The 23,019-nt window shown below is 43.8% G+C and overlaps 1 protein-coding gene and 1 long non-coding RNA gene across 3 annotated transcripts in view; one reads left to right on the forward strand and one right to left on the reverse strand.

The window, feature by feature from the left end:
• Positions 833–22,885, reverse strand: LOC110259992. Its single transcript, XR_002342579.1, has 3 exons — positions 21,683–22,885; positions 15,864–15,941; positions 833–977 (listed from the first exon to the last, which is right to left on the reverse strand). It is a non-coding gene; the product is annotated as an uncharacterized LOC110259992 (long non-coding RNA).
• Positions 21,088–23,019, forward strand: part of TGFA (transforming growth factor alpha) — a 106,026-nt gene continuing 104,094 nt past the window's right edge. Inside the window, exon 1 of one of the 2 annotated variants that reach the window (XM_021085860.1) lies at positions 21,088–21,322. In XM_021085860.1, the coding sequence (XP_020941519.1) occupies positions 21,283–21,322 (40 nt within the window). In that variant the 5' untranslated portion in view covers positions 21,088–21,282. 2 annotated transcript variants of the gene reach the window in all.

The following is a 23,019-nucleotide window of genomic DNA, read 5'->3' on the forward strand; positions in this document are numbered from 1 at the left end:
CACTTTAGCCTATGGTTGTTTATCAGAGGCCTTGCAACTCCAGAGAAGATGGGGGGATGTGGTCAGGCTCACAGAATCAGCAACCTTCTCCTCCAGCCCTGATCCCTCACAGTTCCAAGGCTCACCTTGGCTCCCACTCCCACTCCCTTCTGGGAGCCTTCCACTTAAAGTTCCAGGATCCTTTGGAGCCCAAGAGAACTGAAGGAGGGGTGGGATGGGCAGGCACCTGTATCTGCCTTTTGAGGACAGACAAAACACCCTGAGATGGGGACAAAGGAGATGCTATGAGTGCCCTTGAGAGAAGCCGGCAGGGTACTATCAGAGTTCATGGGTGGCCCCAACCAGGTCTGAGGAATCGGAGGAGGCTCCCCAGAGGAAGTGATATTCAGACTGAGCCATGAAGAATAGGAGTGAATCAGGAAAGTTTTAGTCTTGGTGGCATGGGAGGCTTTGCGTGTGTGTGTGTGTGTGTTTCCTGAGAATGTAGTAAGGGTGAAAATTTTCTTAATAGAATTAGAAGGATAATTGTGTGTGTGTGTGTGTGTGTGTGTGTGTGTGCGCACGCGTGTGTGCTTTTTAGTTCCCAGGCTAGGGGTCAAATCAAAGCTACAGCTGCCAGCCTACACCTCAGCCACAGCAACACAGGGATCCGAGCTACATTTTCAACCTATTTCACAGCTCACGGCAACGCTGGATCCCCAACTCACTGAGTGAGGCCAGGAATCAAATCCGCATGCTCATGGATACTAGTCAGATTCCTTTATACTGCACCACGATGGAACTCCAAAAGATAACATTTTGATTGTAGGTGTAATTTGATGAGGAGGGATACTTCAACTAAATCTCACATTTAGATATTTCTTACCTTTTTGGAAATTTTGGAGACATTCCCAAAGGGACAGGTGTTGGTTCTTACTTCCCAGCTGCATTCAGCAAGAGCCAGGGAATTTGGTGATGTCTCCCAAATTTTAGGTTATCTAGAATGGTCAACAGAAGTACACACAAGTCAGAATGGCCATCATTAAAAAGTCTACAAATTACAAATGCTGGAGAGAATGTGGAGAAAAGGGAACCCTCCTACACTGTTGGTGGGAATGTAAACTGGTGCAGTCACTGTGAAAAACAGTGTGGAGGTTCCTCAAAAAATTAAAAATAAGTATGTCATATGATCCAGCAATCCCACTCCTGGGCCTATATGTAGAGAAAAATATAATTCAAAAAAATACATGCACCCCAATGTTCAGAGCAGCACTATTTACAATAGACAAGACGCAGAAGCAACTTAAATGTGTATTGACAGATGAATGAATAAAGAATATGTGACATATATATATGACATATAAAACATCTATCATATATATAATGGACTATATATATGTGTATGTGTGTGTGTGTGTGTGTGTGTGTGTGTGTGTGTATATGTAATGGACTATTACTCAGCCATAAAAACAAATGAAAAATGCCATTTGCAGTAACATGGATGCAACTAGAGATTATCATACCACCTGAACTAATCAGAAAGGAAAACACAAATACCATAGGATAACCTATATGTATAATCTAAAATATGAAATGGACTTATCTATGAAATAGAAACAGACGCACCAGACATAGAGAACAGACTGTGGTTGCCAAGGGGAAGGCATGGGGGAGTGATGGATTGGGAGTTTGGGATTAGCATATGCAAACTATTATGTATCAAATGGACAAACAAGATCCTACTGTATAGCCCTGGGACCTGTATTCAGTTTCCTATAATAAACCATAATGGAAAAAAATGTGAAAAAGAATATATGTATATATATATATATATCTGTCTGTCTACCTATCTCAAGTATACATCTGAATCATGTTATTGTACAGCAGAAGTGAACACAACATTCTAAATCCACTATAGTTCAATAAAATAGAAAATAATAATGATTGGGGAAAGTGTTTAAAAAAATAAAAAAAAAAAAGAATGACCTTCAGAGGTAAATCATTAAACACGTTCCAGACTCTCCTTTGTTCTGACTTTGATTTCTTTCAAATCACTCACCAGCATACGTGTGAGAACATGTCTGCTGTCAGGACTCCTGTGTGTGGAGATCCGCACAGGGGAACCCCTCCCAAAGGGAAGCATGCTCATCATTCCTCTTTCTCTTAGTCACTGGTTTCTCTATCCAGCACCTTTGAGGCTTCTTCTGGCTGTAATATTTTCAAACGTTTTTTTTTTCATTGTCCTTTCTCCTTTCCCCCGTCCACAAGTTTTCAAAAAATTAGACATGGGCAAAGCCAGGTTTCTTTTCAGAATCAAAATGTAGAATAAGGCATTGCCGCTGTGGTGCAACGGGATCGGCAGCATCTTGGTACCACTGGGGCACAGGTTAGATCCTTGGCCCCGAACCGTGGGTTAAGGATCCGGCATTGCCACAGCTGCGGCTTGGGTCACAGCTGTGATGCAGATCTGATCTCGGGCCCAGGAACTCCATGTGCCTCAGGGCAGCCAAAAAGGGAAGAAAAGAAAAACCTGCAGAACAAATGGGAAACTGATTGTATTTAACCTTCCCAAGTGTGAGCCCCACAGGTAATGCAACCAACATTTTCAATAGCCCCTCTAGATACAACCCCTCTTCTCCAACATGGTTCCAAGTTCTACCCTCATTTCCAATTACGCCAGTTCTACTGTTATTTAAAAAAAAACAAAAAAACAAAAAAAAACCTTTTTGGTTATTGTCAGAAACTACTATATAGCTTACCCCCCTCCACCAGCAAAGCACAGAAAAGATGCAGTGAATTCGCACAAGACAGAGTCAAATGTGATTCACGAGGATCACTCAGTCCTTCCAAGAATCTGGTTGTTAACCCTCCTATTACATCATGACAAAGACTACTTACTGACTGTTATTTTCTGTGAGAAATGAGGGGATTCCTTTCTTTTTCATGCAGCTAGTACATAAAAGAGCAGTCTCATCAGCTGAGCTGTCAGGGAGAATCCAAAGAGGCCAACAGAAGGAGTTCCCATTGTGGCTTAGCAGGTTAAGAACCCGGTTAGAATCCATCCATGAAGAAGCAGGTTTGATGCCTGGCCTCGCTCAGTGGGTTAAGGATCTGGCATTGCTGCCAGCTGTGGTGTAGGTCACAGATGCAGCTTGGATCTGGTGTTGCTGTGGCTGTGGGGTAGGCTAGCAGCTGCAGCTCCAATTCGACCCCCAGGAACTTTCATACGCCAAAGGCATGGCCCTGGCCTTAAAAAAAAAAAAAAAAAAAAAAAAAAAAAGAGAGGCCAAGAGAGCTCTGAGATCTGAATACTTGTCCTCACAACAGGACTGTGTTTTCAGTTCCTCTTTGCCGAAGGTCCTGGCGATATTAACCATCTTTTCCTGGAAAGGTGGCCCCACAAGAGGGAAGAAATGCCCTTTGTTTGTGGCAGGTATGATGAGGGAAACGAAGGTTTACTGAGCCCACTGTATATTCTGAACTGGAAGTTGGCCGGCCAGAGTTCAGATTCTTGCTCTGACACTTCCTGGCTGTGTGACCCCAGAAGAACAAAGTTTCTCTGAGTTTCAGTTTACACATCTGTAAGTTGGGGTTACATTAGTAGTTTTATAACACACGGTTGATGTTAAGGATCAAATGAGATAATTATTCGGAAGCTGTTTGCAAGTGCTACCATGAAAAGGAATCCTTGGGTTATCTTATTCAATGTGATCCAAGCACAATACCTTAGAACCTGCCCCACCTGGAGGTACCATCCAGGGGAATTCCAAGGTCTTGTCCAACTGGAGAAGCCAGTCACTTGGCAGATCCCTGTCTGGCACCAGACAGCTGGCAGGCCAGATCTCTAGTGATAGGTCAGTGAGGGACCAGGCAAGAGACACATGGTCAGGCACACTGGCTCTTAGATCTGGGGTACCATTTCAGGCATAGGTAAAGGCTGAGCTGTGGTCAGGAACCAGATTATACTGAACTGTTTATTTCTATATTTGCAAACATGTGTCCTGAAGTTTATGCCAATGCTTAAAATATTAAAAACCAGAGGTCCAATCCTATGAGGGTAAGAAATAAAATGACAGCATCAAATATCTTGCAGATCAGGATAGAAGTCAAAGGATTTTTGTTGTTAATTTGGGATATCATACACTCTAAAAGGGAGAAAAAATTAAGCAAATCATGTGAATCACTGCATAAAAGCCAACAAATTTTAGATTTTTAAAAAAAATTTTTTTGGAATTCCTATTGTGGCTCAGTGGGTTAAGAACCTGACATAGTGTCTATGAGGGTTCAGGTTCAATGTCTGGCCTCACTCACTGGATCAAGGATCTGGTGTTGCTTGAGCTGTGGTGTAGGTCACAGACACAGCTTGGGATCCTGTGTTGCTGTGGCTGTGGTGGAGGCCGGCAGCTGCAGCTCTGATTTGACCTCTGGCCCAGAAACTTCCTTATGACGTGAGCGCAGCCATAACAAGAAAAAAAAAAAAAAAAGGTTTTTTTTTATTAAAGTACAGTTGATTTACAATGTTCTTAAATTTTTTTAATTAAAAAAAATAAGGGGTTCCCTGGTGGCTCAGCAGTTTAAGGATCCAGGATTGTCACTGCTGTGGTTCTGGTTACTGCTGTGGTGTGGGTTTGATCCCTAGCTCAGGAACTTCACATACCCGATGGCGTGACAAAAAAAAGATAAAGTGTCAACATACCATCTTAAAAGTAAAGGTAAAATATAGACTCTCATTACAATTAAATACAAAATCACTTGATCCCATATATCACTTTTATGAGGAATCTAAAATATGACACAAATGAACAGAAAACAGAAACAGGCTCACAGACATAGAGAACGGATTTGTGGTTGCCAAGAGGAGGGGGGTGGGGTGGGAGAGGGATGGATCCGGAGTTTGGGATTAGTAGATGCAAACTATTACATATAGAATGGATAAACAATAAGGTCCTACTGTGTAGCACAGGGAACTACATTCAATATCTTGCGATAGGAGTTCCACGGGTGGCTCAGCGGAAATAAGTCTGACTAGCATCCATGAGCATGCAGGTTCAGTCCCTGGCCTCGCTCAGTGGGTCAAGGATCTGGCATTGCCGTGAGCTGTGGTGTAGGTCCCAGAGACGGCTCAGATCCCACATTGCTATGGCTGTGGTGTGGGCCAGAGGCCACAGCTCTGATTGGACCCCTAGCCTGGGAACTTCCATATGCTGCGGGCGTGACCCTAAAAAGACAAAATATATGTATATATATTGTGATAAACCATAATGCCAAAGAATATGAAAAAGAAATGTATATGTGTGTGTATATGTATATTTATAACTGAATCACTTTGCTGTTCTACAATAATTAACACATTGTAAATCAACTATGCTTCAATGAAATGAATTTTAAAAAGTATTGGAATACTCACTTTCTTACCCTGCTGGTAAACAGAAGAAGAAGGTGAGAGATGGGCAGAGTAAGGGAAAGAACAGCAAAAATTGGCCAGAGCACCAGGCAGGGTAAGGAGCACCTGGGCGAGTGGAAATAGAGCCAGAGAAACTGCTCTTGTCACATGAAGCACAGACCTCCAAATAAGTTATCACTGATTTTGGTTTTCTGATTATTTCTCAGATCCTAGAAATAGCTCCTCTACCTATTTTAAGAAGCAGTGCTTGTTTCCACTGGTACACTTGAAAGTTTGTGATATGTGAAGGAATGGCTTAAGTTTTAGGAATTTGCTTTGTGGGATCTTAGTTATCTCTTAAAATCTGTTGGCCTTTTTTTTTTTTTTTTTTCTGTCTTTTTGCCATTCCTTGGGCCGCTCCCACGGCTTATGGAGGTTCCCAGGCTAGGGGTCCAATCGGAGCTGTAGCTGCCAGCCTACGCCAGAGCCACAGCAAGGCGGGATCCGAGCCACATCTGCAACCTACACCACAGCTCACGGCAATGCCGGATCATCAACTCACTGAGCAAGGGCAGGGATCGAACCCACAACCTCATAGTTCCTAGTCGGATTCGTTAACCACTGCGCCACGACGGGAAGTCCTGGCTTTTTTTTCCCCCCCAAAGTTCCCGCGGGTGGCCAATAAAAACCAGTGGAGAAAAAGAAGTAGGAATGCCCTGCCTCACTGGACAGCTGTTCCACTGCCTTGTGCCAGATCCTCGGAGAGTCAACTGTTTTAGTTCCCTAAAAGATCTGATGGAGGATCGTAGGATCTCAGGATCTCAAATGTGACAAGTACATGTCAATTCAGATATTCGGCTCTGATGATGATAGTAAGTTTGGAATCGATAGGCTAGAGAATGATACCATGGAGGTAAATTAGTGGTCTCACCTCCCCCCTTTTCCATATTGTTCACCTGAACCTCCGCACTTGTGCTGGGGGCCTCGCTCATCGCAGGTGTCCTTTCTCAATCTCTCCCCGCTAGAGGAGCACATCCAACTCCAAAAGTAGATCCAACGTTAGCGCAAAATCTCCTCCCCAAGGAGTTCCTGCTGTGGCTCAGTGGGTCAAGGACACAAGGCTGTCTTTGTAAAGATGCAGGTTCAATCCCTGGCCTTGCTCAGTGGGTCAAGGATCCAGCGTTGCCTCTAGTTGCGGCGTAGCTCACACGTGTGGCTAGGATCCGATGTGGCAGTGGCTGTGATTGAGGTCTCCGCTGCAGCTCTGACTCGACCCCTGGCCCCGGAACTTCCATAAGCCACAGGTGTGGCCATAGAAAGAAAACAAACAAACAAACAAAAGCTCCTCCCCAAGGTTCCTACACCTGCCCCGTTTGATAGTTACTGATACTATGGGAGTTGCTTGAGAACAAGCCAGCCTCCGACAGAAAGTCACTGTGCTTTGCCAGTCCTGCAAGTGCACCAATTTTCCAAACTGGGCAAACACTGCACCTGCCTATGCCTTATGAGGCGACAACTGCTTCGAGTCACAGCAGTGACATCTACCAGGCACCAAGCGGTTTCCTTCCATCGAGCTCGGGTTTCACCCTTCACACACATCATCTCATCTAATCTTCCATGATGACTCTATGTGCTGAGGGTTATGACGACTCCCATTTTCTAGGTAAGACAACTGCCACACAGGAAGGTTCAGAAAGCTGTCCTTGGGTCATTAGTGCCAGAGCTAGGATTTGAACTCAGAAAGGAAGAAGTTCCATATCATTACCCCAGGCCATTCCCTATAGCCCCAGGCACAGTCTTTCAATGTAGAACCACCTTGACCTTGAAGATGTGAAGACTCCTTTATCTGATTAAACTTCTATCCATTTTTGAGAGTCTAATTTTCTAAGAAGGGCAGGTTTGAAAGAATATCTGAAGGGAAAGGAGTTTTCCGTATGAGCGGTTGGGTAGAAGGAAGGAGGCAGCCTGGCCATGAATATGTGGGGGCTTCCAGCCTACAATGAGCTGACTGCAAAAGGTCAAAGGTCACTTGTTCCAGCTGACGGAGGCACTGGGAATGCCCCATTTCCTGGGAAATGAATGGACAATTCAGGGGCCTCGTCAGTGCCTGCTACTTCCCAGCCTTTAAGCCATAAAGCTAAAAAAAAATAATAAACAAGGGAAGCTCTTTAAGACTCCCTCAGCAATCTAGTCTGATTGATTTTTATTCAGGGAAGATGCCAAAAAATTCCCAACTCACTACAATTTGTTTTTTTGTAAAGAAACTGAAAAGAGGGAAAACTCAAATGTTTTTGCTATCCCTCATCTGAATGTTTCTAATCCAAAGTAAACAGGGGACCTCTGTCCTTTGTGTTGGACAGTGGCAGACACAGGGCCCTTGTTCCAGGAACGCCGTATCGGCCCATCACAGGCCCCAGTGCACACTGAGGTCCCTGTGTCCCCGCCAGTGGGATGGGCCCTGATTCCACCACACTGTGCAGCAGTGCAAACAGTTGATGCTCAAACAGTTGATGTTCAAACTCTCCTGGACCCCTGTAATCCTCTCTACCTCAACAACAAAAAAAGAGACGCCCTCTCGTCTCTCATTCTTGGCGAGTCTGAAACCCACCAAACGGTGCTCGCTGCCTTTCTTTTGGAGAGAAGTCAGTTTGTTTCTTATTACAAAAGTAAAATAAATTCATAGTGGAATATTTAAATCAGGAGAAGAGAGAAGAATAGACAAAGAATCTCTCAATTTAAGACATAAGTGCTAAACATTTTAGGATAGAGCCTGTAACTGTTTCTCTCTGCATATATATTAACATTTATGAGGCAGGGGCAACATTTGGATCACGCTGTACAGTGCTTAGGGATGTCCTGTAAATCATTACCCAAAAATGTCAGTTGGACTAAAAAATTAAATATAAAAGGTGATGGAATAAATACAGATGAATATTTATTTCAGTGGTTAACCTGGGATCCATGCATAAGCTTCAGAGAGTCTATAAATGTGTATAATCAGAAGCTCAATTTGGTATACAAATACAGATATAAACTTGAACCTAGATAAAGACATAGCTATTTGGGGTGGTGCAGGGAAGACAGTTCATAGTTTTCATCAGATTCTCCAAGATATACATGACTCCAAAAGCCAAAGATTTATACGAACTTGGCTTGTGGGAAAACTAAACAATGTAAGAAACTACCTACCACCCAGCTGGTCGGAACATGAATTGGTTAAATATTTCTGCAGAGCAGTTTGGGTGATTTTGTGTGTGTGTGTGTGTGTGTGTGTGTGTGTGTGTGTGTGTATGTGAGATTTGATTTGATTTGATTTTTTTGTCATTTTTTGTCTTTTTAGGGCCACACCCACAGCATATGGAGGTTCCCAGCTTGGAGTCTAATCAGAGCTGTAGCTGCCATCCTACGCCACAACCACAGCAATGCTGGATCCAAGCCGCGTCTGCAACCTACAGCACAGCTCATGGCAACGCCAGATCCTTAACCCACTGAGTGAGGCCAGGGATCGAACCCATAACCTCATGGTTCCTAGTCAGATTCGTTTCCGCTGTGCCATGACAGGAACTCTGTGTGTGATTTTAAATATCCATAAGAACACACTATGAAATTAAAATAATGCAAAACAGTGTAAGCTGGGTAGCAGAGATAGACAAAGTATTAACACAGAATATAAAGCCTGGGGTGGGCAGGACCAAAAATAGCACAGATTAGTGGTATGTGTTATGATAAAGTTATTATTTCACATCAGTAGGGAAAGAATTAATAAAGTTAATGCATACCAAAAACCTTGAGATTCTTCACCAAATTGTACAGAGAGTGCTACAGAATGATGGTTAGATTAGCATCCTTGTTTGGTTCCTGCCACTAATGTTTTCATATGAAGAATTTTATTCCCACTGATTTGACATAGGTATTACTTATGTTAATGAGGTAGCCTATATCTAGTTAATTTTCCTGGAACTACAGCGATAATTATGTTTAATCTTTGATTTTAAAATATATTAAAAAATAATTTGTTGGATTTCTTTTGTGGCTCAACAGGTTAAGGATCCAGCACTGTCACTGTAGAGGCTCAAGTCACTGCTATGGCGGGTTCAACCCTTGGCCCGGGAACTTCCACATGCCACTGGTGGGGCCAAAAGAAAAAAAAAAAAAAGGAATTTGAGGGAGTTCCTATTTTGGCTCAGCAGAAAGGAATCTGACTAGCATCCACAAGGACGCAGGTATGATCCCTGGTCTCACTCAGTGGGTTAAGGATCTGGCGTTGCCTTGAGCTGCAGTGTAGGTTGCAGATGCGGCTCAGATCCTGCATTGCTGTGGCTGTGATGTAGGTCGGCAGCTACAACTCAGATTCGACCCCTAGCCTGGGAGCCTCCATATGCCAAGGGTGCGGCCCTAAAAAAGACAAAAAAATAAATAGATAAATTATTTAAAACAATGAACTATGTGTCAGATGGCTTTTAACTAGATTTACTGTGGTGATCATTTCACACTATGTGCAACTGTCTAATCATTATGTTATACACCTGAAACTAAAATGTTATAACTCAATTATATATCATTTTTTGAACGTAATTATTAATAAAATATTACCTGAATACCAGAACAAACTCTACTTGTTCCTAGTATATAGTTTTTAATAGCAATTTGGATTTATTTTGCTAGCATTTTATTACTTTTTTCATCATTGCTCTTAAATCAGATTGGTCTTCAGTTTGTTTTTTTCCTTTTTTGTTTGTTTTTGCTATTTTTGCAAGTTTGGGATATCAAGGTTGCTTTCATTTGTTTTTTATTTTTATGTTTTGGCCTCATCCATGGCATATGGAAGTTCCTGGGCCAGGGATTGAATGGGAGCCACAGCTGCAGCAACGCCAGATCCTTTAACCCACTGCGCCCAGAGAGAGATCAAATCTGCACCTCCACAGAAACCCAAGCCACTGCAGTCAGACTCTTAACCCACTGCACCTCAGCAGGAACTCCTGGGTTGCTTTCATTTGAAAAACTGAACTAGGACACTTTCCAAGCTCTTTTATGTTCTGGAACATTTAAACAGAATAGACATTAAATTTCTTGATGGCTAAACTCCGTGGAAACAGCATCTTTTATGGAGTAATTAACAACTTTTCCATTTCTTTTCTGTTTACTAGTCTTTTCTAGTTTCCGATTCTTCTTTAGTTGACTTGATAATTATATTTTTCTAGATGATGTATTCATTTTAATGAGACTTAAATTCATTGACATTGAGTTATATATACTATTTTCTTATCATTAAAAAATCTTTTCTACATATGTTCTATCACCCTTCTCATTCCTAACAGTGTAAATTTTTAAATTTTCCCTTCATTCTTTATGATTAGTCTTGTCATGCTAAGACTTTATTATTCTTTTCAAAGATGCTCTTTCACTCATTCTCTGATTTCTGCCCTAATTCATTATTTGCTTTAATTGTGACCCCCACATTTTTGCTTTCCTTAAATTTATTTTTATTTTTTAATTTCAATTTCAGTTAAGTTGGTACTTCATTTAGTTTAATTATTTCTTAATAATGAAAGAAAATTTGTGGCTAAAAATTTCAGCTTTGGCTGAATCCCAAATATTTTGACTTTGATCTCATCTCAATTTTGAGGCACGATTTTAATTTTCTCTTAGATCCAAGAGAAATTAAGAGAAAACATATTTTTACTGTATGGTTAAGTTGTCCTTTGTCATTAAGTTCTAATCTAATCGAATTAGAGTTTATGACAGGAACCTAAAAAGTTTTTTTCTTCCTAGAATTTATTAAGGTTTCATTTGAAGATTACCATATGTTCATTTCTTTAAAATCGTCTAAGGATTTTTTAAAAGAGAGTATTTATATTTGTAGGGAAAAAAATCTTAATTTGTACATACTAAATTAATTATATTAAATATAATTAGAGCCATATTCATCATAAGTTTATTAAGTTTCTTTCCTTTCGAGGTACCACAGAAAGAGAGAGATGCTATAGTTTCACAAAGGGTACTCCTCATCTACGGCTGCATAATAAATCACCCCAAAATTTAATGGTTTAAAACAATGACATTTCACTTATTATTTCTAGGATTCAGATTTGGCTGGGTTCACTCTTAAGGCTGAATCCAACTGAATTCAAGCTGGATTGAATAAAGGCTGTGTTCGGGAATGGTAGCTCGTCTCTGTTCCATCTGGCCCCCCCATCCTCTAGTTGACCACACTGGTGGCAGAATCATTCTAAGATGGCAAGCTTTAATGCACAAGAGTTTTTCAAGTCTCTGCTTATAGCCTCTTATTAACTGAAGTCCCAATGAACTAAGAAAGACACATGGCAAAACCCAGACTCTGTGGAAGGGGGCAATTCAAGGACATGGGTAATAGGAAGTTTGGGTCATTGGGGGGCCACTGATGTGACAATCTACCACACAATAGGATGATAACTTGTCTTTGTAGGTATCCTTATATTTCCCTTAGTTTTGATCAAAATAATCTTGTTTATATATGAATTTATTTTTTTGCTATGAATTTTAGTTTTCTCATAATTACGTGACCCCACCAGATTTCCTCTGGTTTGTATTTACAGGGCAATTGTTTTTGATTTTATATGACTGATAGGTAAGTTTCTTTAAAGCCTTTAGTTGGATTTTGTATTTTAAAGGGGGAATTAAAACTATTCATGTTTAATTGGAATATAGGTACATTTGTGCTTACTTCTGCCATCTGATATATATGTCATTTTTTACATTTCTTGGACTTTTCCTCATTTTCTCTTCCTGCTGACTCTATCTCTATGCACCTTTTTTTTCCTTTAGAAATTTGGATGTTAAATGTTTTATTTTCATTCCATTAGTAGTTACTTTTAAATTTTTGAATGAATTCATATATCTATCAAAGAAAATAGTTTTATAGTAGTTACTGACTCTCTTCAATGAATGATAACAAAAGAAGCACATTGTTACTTTCCCTTCTCTGCCACCCTGTCCTCCCAGTTTCTATGACAATAATCTGGGCCTTTAGATTTGGGTTTTTTTTTTTCTTTTTATGGCCGCACCCACAGCATATGGAGGTTCCCAGGCTAGGGGTCCAATCAGAGCTGTAGCCGCCAGCCTATGCCACAGCCACAGCAATGCCAGATCTGAGTCATGTCTGTGATCTACACCACAGCTCACAGCAACACCAGATATTTAATCCACTGAGTGAGGCCAGGGATCAAACCCATAACCTGGAGTTCCCGTCGTGGCGCAGTGGTTAACGAATCCGACTAGGAACCATGAGGTTGCGGGTTCGGTCCCTGCCCTTGCTCAGTGGGTTAACGATCCGGCGTTGCCGTGAGCTGTGGTGTAGGTTGCAGACGCGGCTTGGATCCCGCGTGGCTGTGGCTCTGGCGTAGGCCGGTGGCTACAGCTCCGATTCGGCCCCTAGCCTGGGAACCTCCATATGCCGTGGGAGCGGCCCAAGAAATAGCAACAACAAAAAAATACAAAAGACAAAAAAACAAACAAACAAAAAAAACCCCATAACCTCATGGTTCCTGGTCAGATTTGTTTGCACTGCACCACGACAGGAATGCCTGATTTAGATTATTTTATGCTTTAACCCCAACTCCTAATCCATGTATACATATTTTCTTTCAAGTATAATCTTCAATAGTTTTATCAAGTTTCCAACCAGACCTTCAGCTTTACCTCAGAGTGGCTCAGATATTAAGGACATTTAGTTACACCATATAGAAAGAAGAGTGAGTGGAAGAAGATTTATCTTTGTTCAGCAGCTCTTAAATGTCAAGGTGTTATGTGGGCATCTCTCAGATTCTCTTGGCCTTCTCATGGTCGCAAGATGGATGCCACACTCCAGATACTTCATCCTTAGACAACCATCTTCAAGACAGGAAGAAAAGTCAGTTTACCTCACTGCCTGTTTATCAAAAAGCAAATTCCTAATAAACTTAACCAAAGAGGTGAAAGATCTATACATTAAAAACTATAAAACACTGATAAAGGAAATTGAAGATGATACAAAAAAATGGAAGGATAACCTGTGCTTTGGATTGGAATAATTAATATTGTTCAAATGGCCATACAACTCAAAGCCATCTACAGATTTAATGCAACCCCTAACAAAATATCCAAGACATTTTTCACAGAACTAGAACAAACAATCCAAAGATTCGTATGGAACTAAAAAAGGCCCTGAATCACCAAAGTGGTCTTGAGAAAAAAATAACAAAGTCTGAAGTTTATATCCTACAGACTTCAGACTATACTACAAAGCTACAGTAATCAAAAGAGTGTGGTACTGGCTCCAAATGGACACATAGATAGATCAATGGAACAGAGCCAAAAAAATATATCCACGTGCCTATGGTCAACTAATCTACAACAAAGGAGACAAGAGAGAAAAGACAGTCTCTTCAACAAGTGGTGCTTGGAAACCTGGACAGCCACAAATAAAACATTTCCTCACACTATACACAAAAATAAACTCAAAATGGTTGAAAAACTTAAATATAAAAATGGAAATCATAAAAATCCTAGAAGATAACAGACAAGACACTTTTTGACATAAATCACAGCAATATTTTTTGTATTAGTCTCCTAAGGCAAAAGAAATAAAAGCAAAAATTAACAAATGGGACCTAATCAAACTTAAAAGCTTTTGTGCAGCAAAGGGAACCTCAACAAAATAAAAAGACAACCTATGGCTGGGAGAAGATACTTGCAAATGATGTGTCTGACAAGGGATTAATATCCGAAATATATGAACAGCTCATAGAATTCGATATCCAAAAAAAAAAAAACTCCAAACAATCTAATCAAAAAATGGACAGACCTGAATAGACATTTTCCCAAAGACGTATAGATGGCTATCAGGCACATGAAAAGAACTTAACATCACTAATAATTAGAGAAATGCAAATCAAAACAACAATGGCATATCAACTCACACCTGTCAGAATGTCTATCATCAAAATGTGTACAAATAATAAAGACTGGAGAGGACTTGGAGAAAAGGGAGCCCTGGTACACTCTTGGTGGAAATATAAATCGGCAATCATTCTGAAAAATAATATGGAGATTCCCCCCAAACTGAAAATAGACCTATCATATGACACAGCAATCTCACTCCTGGGTATATATCTGCAAAAGGAAAACTAAGACACTAATTTGAAAAGATACCTGTACTCCAGTATTCAGATAAGAAGATGTGTGTATCCATGTGTGTATATGGCTGAGTAATGTTCCACACAATGGAATATACTCGGCCATAAAAAGAATGAAATTCTGCCATTTTCAGCAATGTGGATGAATCTAGAGAATATTATACTTAGTGAAATAAGTCAGAGAAAGACAAATACTGTATTTCACATATGTGGAATCTTTAAAAGAAACACAAATGAATGTATACACAAGAGAGACAGACTCACAGATACAGAAAACAAATTTGTGGTTATCAAAGGGGAGAGGGAAGAGGGAAGGGACAAATTAGAGGTATGGGGTTAACAGGTACAAACGACCATGTATAAAATAGATAACAAAGGAGTTCCCGTGGTGGCGCAGTGGTTAACGAATCCGACTAGGAACCATGAGGTTGCGGGTTCGGTCCCTGCCCTTGCTCAGTGGGTTAACAATCCGGCGTTGCCGTGAGCTGTGGTGTAGGTTGCAGACGCGGCTCGGATCCCGCGTTGCTGTGGCTCTGGTGTAGGCCAGTGGCTACAGCTCTGATTCGACCCCTAGCCTGGGAACCTCCATATGCCGCGGAAGCGGCCCAAGAAATAGCAAAAAGACCAAAAAAAAAAAAAAAAAAAAAAATAGATAACAAGGATATACTGTATCTTGAAAGGAATTATAGCCATTACCATGTAACAACCTATAACAGAGTAGAATTTGCAAAAATACCCAATCACTAGTCCATAACCTGAAACTAATATAATATTGCAAATCAATTAAACTTCAATTAAAAAGAAAAAAGAAGCAAATTTATTCCCAAGAAGCCTAACAAGAGACTTTCCCTGACATTTTATTGGCCTGAGCTTAGGCACATGCCCAGCCCGAAGCCAATTATCAATAATGTTGCTTCATCCTCTGGGTCACAGCATGTCATCCAACACAAAATTGGGATTTTGTTAGCAGGAAGAAAAGGAAAATATTCATTCTGTTGGCATCCAGCAAGGAGTACCACAAGATAGTAAACATTAGGAGTTAGGCTCAGCAGAAGCTTTTACTGCTTTATCACTCACTGCCATTGCTTCTGTAGTATTTCTTTTACATCATTGAGTTTATTTGCTTGGCTGGAATATTTTCTTGTGGAGCCTTTTCATTTATTTATTTCTTCTGCTGAGGTGATACATATTGAATAGTCTACTTTTTTATAGCTGCTTGTCTGAAATACCTTGGTTAAGAAACAGAATTCTGCATCACAATCATTTTTCCCCCAAATGCAGTTTCCATGTTTTGTTGTTTGGGGCATTTATGTAGCAAGCATGAAAATGACATTTCTTTCAGAGCTTACCTGATTCTTTTGCCGGAGGGACTTCACAGGGCAGACTTCACGTGGCCATTGTTGAAGCCCTAGTGCCTCACCCACTGCCTGGAACATAACAGACTTGTTGTCATGGATGTGTGTGTGGAATGCAGGTATGAAAGAAAACGAGAGCCATATGTCTGTGGAACTCTCGAAAGATCAATTTCACCTTTAAATCAAAGAGTTTCTTTCTCCTGCATGTTGCAACCACATAATGCTAGTGGGCAGCCAGTGTGGCTACCCTCACCATTCCCTCCTTGGCAATGTTCTCTCTGTGCCAGGATCCCTCATAGGGTCCGTGTCCTGTGTGCAACCCAGTAGCTGGGCACTACCTGGATGCTTCAAGAGGATGGAGATTTGCCCCATCTCTCTCCCTTATGATTCTCTTTTTTTTTTTTTTTTTTTTTTTTGTCAGCTCTTGTCACAACCAGCCTCCAGAGCCCTGGTGGGGGTACCTCCCTGGAGATGCCTTTCTTTTCTGTGAGATGAATTGAAGGTTGTCAAACCCTCTCTTAAGCTGGTCTCATCAGCGTTGTCTTAGAGAAATTCCTTGAAATGTCTGGTATGTGGGTGGAATCCTTTTTCAGTTTTGAACAATGACAGATTTCCCCCACCATGATTTTCCTCTGGCTGTTTCAATGGGAGTTTGGAAGAGAGGCAGAATGAGAAGTTCAATGTGACAGTTTAAATGTCTCTCACAGAACGAAAAAGTCCTTGAACTTTTCACTTTTAGACAAAGTCCCCTTCCTCTTTTAGACCTATGGGCTATATAACCTCCACCTCTCATCACTGACACCCTCCTGTCTTAGAAGACAGGAGTATTTTCTCTTTCAGCAATATGCTCCCTTTCTGGGCTCTCTATTAAAAATATTTGGGGTATTTTGATTTTGTCTTTCTCTGTCTCATATTTTATCTCTCAGTATTTTTTTTCCCTTTGCCTTTGAGTTCGGGGAGAATTCTTGTGCTTATCAGGCAGATTAATCCACCACTAAAAGATAAATTATTAAGCCCCCTTTGCAGTTCTCTTTCTTTGATTTTTCCTTCCTCAATTCTTTATGGTTTTTTGCTATGTTGCATCTCTCGATCATCACTACCCTGTTCCATCAACATCATTCTTTCCACTTGTCTAAGGATCTCTGGGCATTGACACAGGACCTTCCCTGGCACTAGCACCCCTGAGAATATGGGAGGCAATCTTTCCAGTCTTCAGAGCTATAGTTAAGGTTGCCGGGGTCGGGGACAGCAAGAAAGCAAAAGCAGAATTGAACACCTAGCTCTCCTGCCTCCATGCATGCTTAATGGACTGGTTTGACATCAGCTGTGCTGAATCCTCTGGGTACCTCTCCTGCATCCTGGTCAACTAGGCAGTTCACGAGCTGGAGGAGATGATAATGGTTTTAGTCGCAGCAGCCATGTGGTAACTCTGAGTCTTAGAGCCATGACATCTTGGAGCTGCTTGGACCATCCGTGGAAGCATCAACCTCCAGATTTTGATACTGGGCATTGAGCCATCCTGTGATAGCTCTTGGGAAGGAAGGATTCAAGCTGAAGGCACAACTTGAATGTGCATTCCCAAGGTACATCTGAGAGCTGGGGGGTAGAAGAAGTTAAGAAGAAGGTCAGACCAGTCTTTGGATCACACTGGCATGAAAACCACCCAGGTAGCTGAGGACAAAGCAAACGCCTCTGATGGCTCTGTACCCACCCATTATGCTGGTGATGAAAACTGTGAGAACGGAGTCAGTATAAGGTTTCCTACGTCTCCTGTTGGCTAGAGATAAGGACTACACTAAGAGCTGAGGCTTCAAAAGGGCCTGATACTTGAACAATACCTTACTTTGGATTAGATTTCTTCTCCTCAGTCTCATAAGACATTAAAATCTCACTCTGCCTAAACACGGTTTTCTGGAATCCTTTATAAAACTTTTCTCTTTTTCTCTCTCAGACCCAGATGACATCTGACCTTTGACATCCTAGGCAAACAGGAAAGTCAGGCACCCTCTTCTGGTTTCCCTCTGAGTCCCCCTGTCTCTGCTGCTCCCACCCGGGAAGGTCCTGCAGCCACCTGAAGCCTTCTCTGCTCACTGCTCTCTAAGGCTTGTCTGCAGGAATTGTAATTCCTTCAGTGCAGTGGCCCATGGCTGTGCTTCCTCCCTAAGAATGTCTGGACTGTTTATTCACTGAGAGCTGGGGTAAGTGCCGATCTAAACAGCGAGCTCGGCTGGCCTGAATCATTCCAGGAGGACTCCAGTGCCTATGGCCTCACCGACACTTCCACGAATGAATCAGGACGGAGGGAGAGGCTGATTACAGCGAAGAAGCGGACCCTTTAAACACACACTCTGTAATAAGTATCCAGAAGAAAGGAAAGGGAAAACTGGCAGTGGGACTTCACTGGCCTCTGAATGGAACATAACACGATTCTCCTGTTTGCACGGGGAGGAGAGGCTGTGAGTGGCTTGTTATAGAAGGGATTATCCTTGAGCTCAAGGCCAGCTGAACCAAGTGTGTGCAAAGGTGGCCCAGGCATATTCCTAGCAGGCAGGCCACAGAGCGGCCAGGGTTCATGTGCACACACAAACAGAACTCTTAGTGACCAAGCCAGACAGCTGCAGTGCTTGCAGGTGAAGGAACACAGTGGTTCCTCCCATGCAGTGTCCAGGAGCTTCTGCAGGAATTTCACTCAGCCTGGAATGCAATGTATTCCATACTGCTGAAACGCAAAGAACATCACACCACCCTGCAGGAAAAATGATTTCTTGGCTCTAAACCACAGTCTGTAATTTTTTTCTCATTCCTCTCACACCACAGGCTGAGAAAATTCATAGCTCCTGATTTACCTGTTAAACTACCCCCTTTAGGAAAGTGTACCTATGCACAAACGAAGGAACTGATATGGAAATGATTAAAAAAAAAAACTATAAGAGTAGGACATTGAGGGGGGGAAGTTATTTCACTGAGTTTTGTTTAAATAATAGCTATACTTGTTGATATTAAATAGTGTGCTAAGCATACAAATAAATTCTTCCATTTAATCCTCACATTAACCCCATGAGTTCAGTCTTATCCTTATTAAAAACATGGGAACTGAGGCAACATAACTCAGAAGCCAACATATAGGCCTGGGAACCAGCTCGTCCCACTTTCAAAATTGGGTTTTGCCACTTGCTGGCTTTCTACCTCGGAAAGTTAGACCTACTAAATTCTCTAGGTCTCCACTGGTTTCACATAAAAGGAGGATGGACTCTATCTCATAGGGTTGTTGTAAGGACTAAAGGAGATATATAAGATACCAAAGCCAGAGTGTTAACACTTTAGAATATTGGGTTTCCTCTTAGTTGTATAAATGTTCAATAGTTATTTTTCAGTTTACAAAAAAATGTTGTCGATGTTTAGAAAAATACCGCAATACCTGATTACCTCTTTGATTTAAAGGAGTTGGCACGTTAATAAAACTACAGATGTAGAATGGCTCTTGAAAATGTTGGGGAAGAATTAATGATTCCCAAGCATTAAAATGTCCTTTGATTTGGGTATTCTTTAGCCTACAAGATATCAACTTATCTCTTGATGAAAAATATTTTATAATCCTGAAGGGGACAAGTTCATTGGCTTGATTTTACTGCTACCTTCCCTCCATCCACAACTTTGCATGCAGGCAGCGGGCAGAGAGGGGGAAACTGCTGAACCTGGCTCTAGCCAGCTTGGACAGTCAGCCCTCAGCCACAGTAAACTTGATGTGGGTGTCCCAGTAGGAAACAAGCTGATAGGTCAATTTTCCAGTCCTAGTTGGGGGTCCTGGAGAACAGGAGAAGGGGATGGAGAACGCCTGACTTCTTCCCTCCTTTAGCCAAGGCAGGCTAGTCTAGGCAGTCAGAAGAGCCACAGGAACAGGTCAAGACTGGTCAGAAGGATGAAGGCACAGGTGCTGAAGGCAGTCAGGGACCACTCACTAAAGAGAGTGTGTGTATGTCCTGTACATCCATGGATGAGGACTTATCATGACACCCTCACCACAGATTATTAAGGGTTGAAAGAGCAGCAAAGTATCCTCTGATGAATGGACTGCAAGAAATGGTTTCTCAAAGTAAATTTACACTGTTTCCCAAATCCCTTTCTACACTCATGTTTCCTGCTCAAACGTTGAGGCCAATCGTCTGGTACTTCCTTTTAGAAACTAGGCCCCTCAGCCCCTCAGCCCCTCAGGCCCTCAGGCCCTCAGGCCCTCAGCCCCTCAGGTAGGCTGCAGGGATCAGGAGAAGAATTAGTCCCCGAGTTCCAGGCATCTGGAGAATACACTGGTCACTGACTCTCAAGGGCACACTGTCCCCTATGGACGTCCCCTATGATCCTTCCATTCTCTGCCCAGAATGTCTTCCCTCTGCCCCTCCATTTCCCCAAACTCCAGCCCCAGGGGCCAGCACAAGGCCACAAGTCCTTGAAAGAAGCATCCAGGTAGCTTCAGCCCATACACCCCTCTCTCAGGGGCATGTGGCTGCATGCTACCTTGTTCTTGGCCTCAGCTGGCTGTGGCAGGATGGGGTGCGGTGGCGCGGGGGTACTGGTGGTGATGGATAACCAGGTGCCCCCATAGACAAAGACCCGTCTTCATTGTCAGCACTTGGCCAGAGGTATGAGGGCCCGCTGATTTAACAGTGTGCCCGCCTGGGAACTGGGATGGCTGTGCTCGGGCAGCAGGCGTCCCCAGAATCCAGTGTTCCCTCGGATGGGGGCGCAGGTGGGAAACGTGGTTGAACAAATCCTTAGATTGATTCTGGGGTGCACTTTTCTTGAGCCAAGTCTCGGCAGGCGTGGGCGCAGCTCGCAAGTCTCGTCCCGGGCCACGGGAAAGCCCCTTGCAGCGGCTGTCGGCGCAGGTGACATTCGCTGAAGTGGCTCTGCTACCCCGCCTGGAGCCTAGGAGCGGCCACCGCGCCCAGCCACTTGGGCTCCGCACTGAGCTGCTAGACTGAGGGTGGTGTCTGAGGTCGGGCGCTTCCTGCCTTTCTCTCCGCCAGGGTGCCAGGCTCGCGCGGCGGGCTCGGAGATTCCCGGGTCGCGCTGCCCCGCCCCGCCGCCCGCACCCCGCACTGTGCGCGCAGCGTCCCCGCCCCCGCCCCACCCCTGTGCCCTCGGGGGGGCACCCCCACCGAGGCGGGAGGGTGGTCCACCGGTCCCGGTCGCCGAGTGGCGGAGGTGACGGTAACCGCCTTCCCATTTCCGCCCGGCCGGCGGCGCGGTGGGGCCAGTGCCAGCAGAGGCGCGCGGTCCTCCCTCCGCCCGCCCGCGCCGGGGGCTGGCCCTGCCTCGCCGGCGCCTTTTTCCCCCGCACCGCGGCGCCGCTTCGCCACTCGGGCACCACAGGTAGGGCAGGAGGCTGGAGTGCCTGCTGCCCGCTGCCCGTAAAATGGTCACCTCGGCTGGACAGTTCGCCCTCTTCGCGCTGGGTATGTACGCTGCCTGCTGCGCGCCCGGCGCCACCTGCCCTCCGCGACACCCCGTTTTTCCCTGTCCCCTCCATTTCTCTCTCCCGAGGGTGTTCTGCGCCCGCCTAGGAGAGGAACGGGAGGCGAATGCTTCTTGAGGCTTGGTGGCTGGGAGGCAAGGGGAGTCACTCGGCTTTACTAGGGATTTGGGGAGCCCGTTCCAAAGAGGGGACCATCGAGCGCCCAGGCTTTCCCTGGAAAGGGGCCGCCCAGCAGTCGTGAGAACGCCCGCCGGGGAAGGGGGAGCGGTGTGTGAACAGGCTTGAACTTTAATCCGCCGCGGCTGGGTGCTTGTACACTTGCCCACACCTACCTGCTTACCTGGCTGTCTGCGAGCCCTTCTCCACCGGCGTCGGTAGCGCTTAGACTCGGAGAGTGCTGTCGGCGTCCCACCCTCTGACCGGACCTTGGCTACTTCCCTTTCGTACCCCGTGAGCCTCAGTGACCTGCAGAGCTCACCCTCAGCAGCGGCGCCTCAGTCTTCTAACTTTGCGAGTTCTTGAGCTGTGGAGTGGGTTTTGGATTTTTGCGTGGATTAATTGTTCTTTTAGTTAACTTCCCTGGGAGAAGTGGTTTAAGTGTCAGCCGAGGCCAGGAGCGAAACCCTAGACGCAGCGTGGCCAATTTCCTTGGAGTTTGTTCTTGGAAGAGAACGAAGGATGGGGGAAGGGAGGGGAAGTTAAACCCGGCAAACCCAGGTCGGGTCTGGGGAGCCGGTGAGTTTTTCAACAGTGAGGGTCACTGCCCGGCAGGCTCTTGCCTCTCGCGGTGCCAGGTCTCTCGGGTGTTGAGATAGAGATTAACAGCCCAGGTGTCCTGGTCATGGCCGTAGCTTCCGTGAAATGAATTGTTCAGTCGCTCTCTCCTGAGTTTAGCCCTGCAAAGCAAGTTACTCGCTACAGGATCATTTATTAGAGCCTGAGAAAAGCTGTGGAACCCCTCCCCCAACCCCAAAATGCCCAGAGCCGCAGCCCCACCCAGTTCCGTGTACAGTTTCAGGGGGTTCATGGACCCGCCCGTAATCCTGCCCATGAAACGCTGATTAAGAACCGAAGCAGAAGGGGAGGCATCATCTGAAGGAAATACAGAGCAGTCGTGGAACCGGATTCCACGGCTGCTCAGAGGTGTACCCTCACCTAAAACTCACCAACTCACCAACGCAACCAACATGACTATGAGTGGCTCCCCCCAACCCGCCTTTTTCCAAGACCTGTTTATATTTTTGTATTGATGGTGGTTCTAATTTTAGATTTTTTTTAAGCAGTAAGTCATTAGGAATACAGTAGAAGCCTCCTGGATATGGGTCCCAATTCTAATTGTGTGTGTGTGTGTGTGTGTGTGTGTGTGAATGCCAGTAGCAATAACAATAATAGCTAACACTGAGCTCTTACTCTGTGCCAGGCACTGTTCTGAGTGCCGTACATGTACTAACTCATTTAATTTTCCCATCAGCCTGATGAAGAAGGTATTACCATCCCCGTTTTATAGAGGAAGAAAGTGATGCACATGGCCCCATAGTTAGTATGTTAGTTGGGCCAGAATTATGAGAGTGTGGAAGGAATGCAGATGCTAAAAATCATCTAACTGTGGTCACTCCATCTCCCAGGATTCAGACTTCTCAAGGCAAAGTTGTACGGAATACTTTGGAACTTGCTTTT

This window comes from Sus scrofa, chromosome 3, assembly GCF_000003025.6.
Source record: "Sus scrofa isolate TJ Tabasco breed Duroc chromosome 3, Sscrofa11.1, whole genome shotgun sequence".
Taxonomy (NCBI): Eukaryota; Metazoa; Chordata; class Mammalia; order Artiodactyla; family Suidae; genus Sus; species Sus scrofa.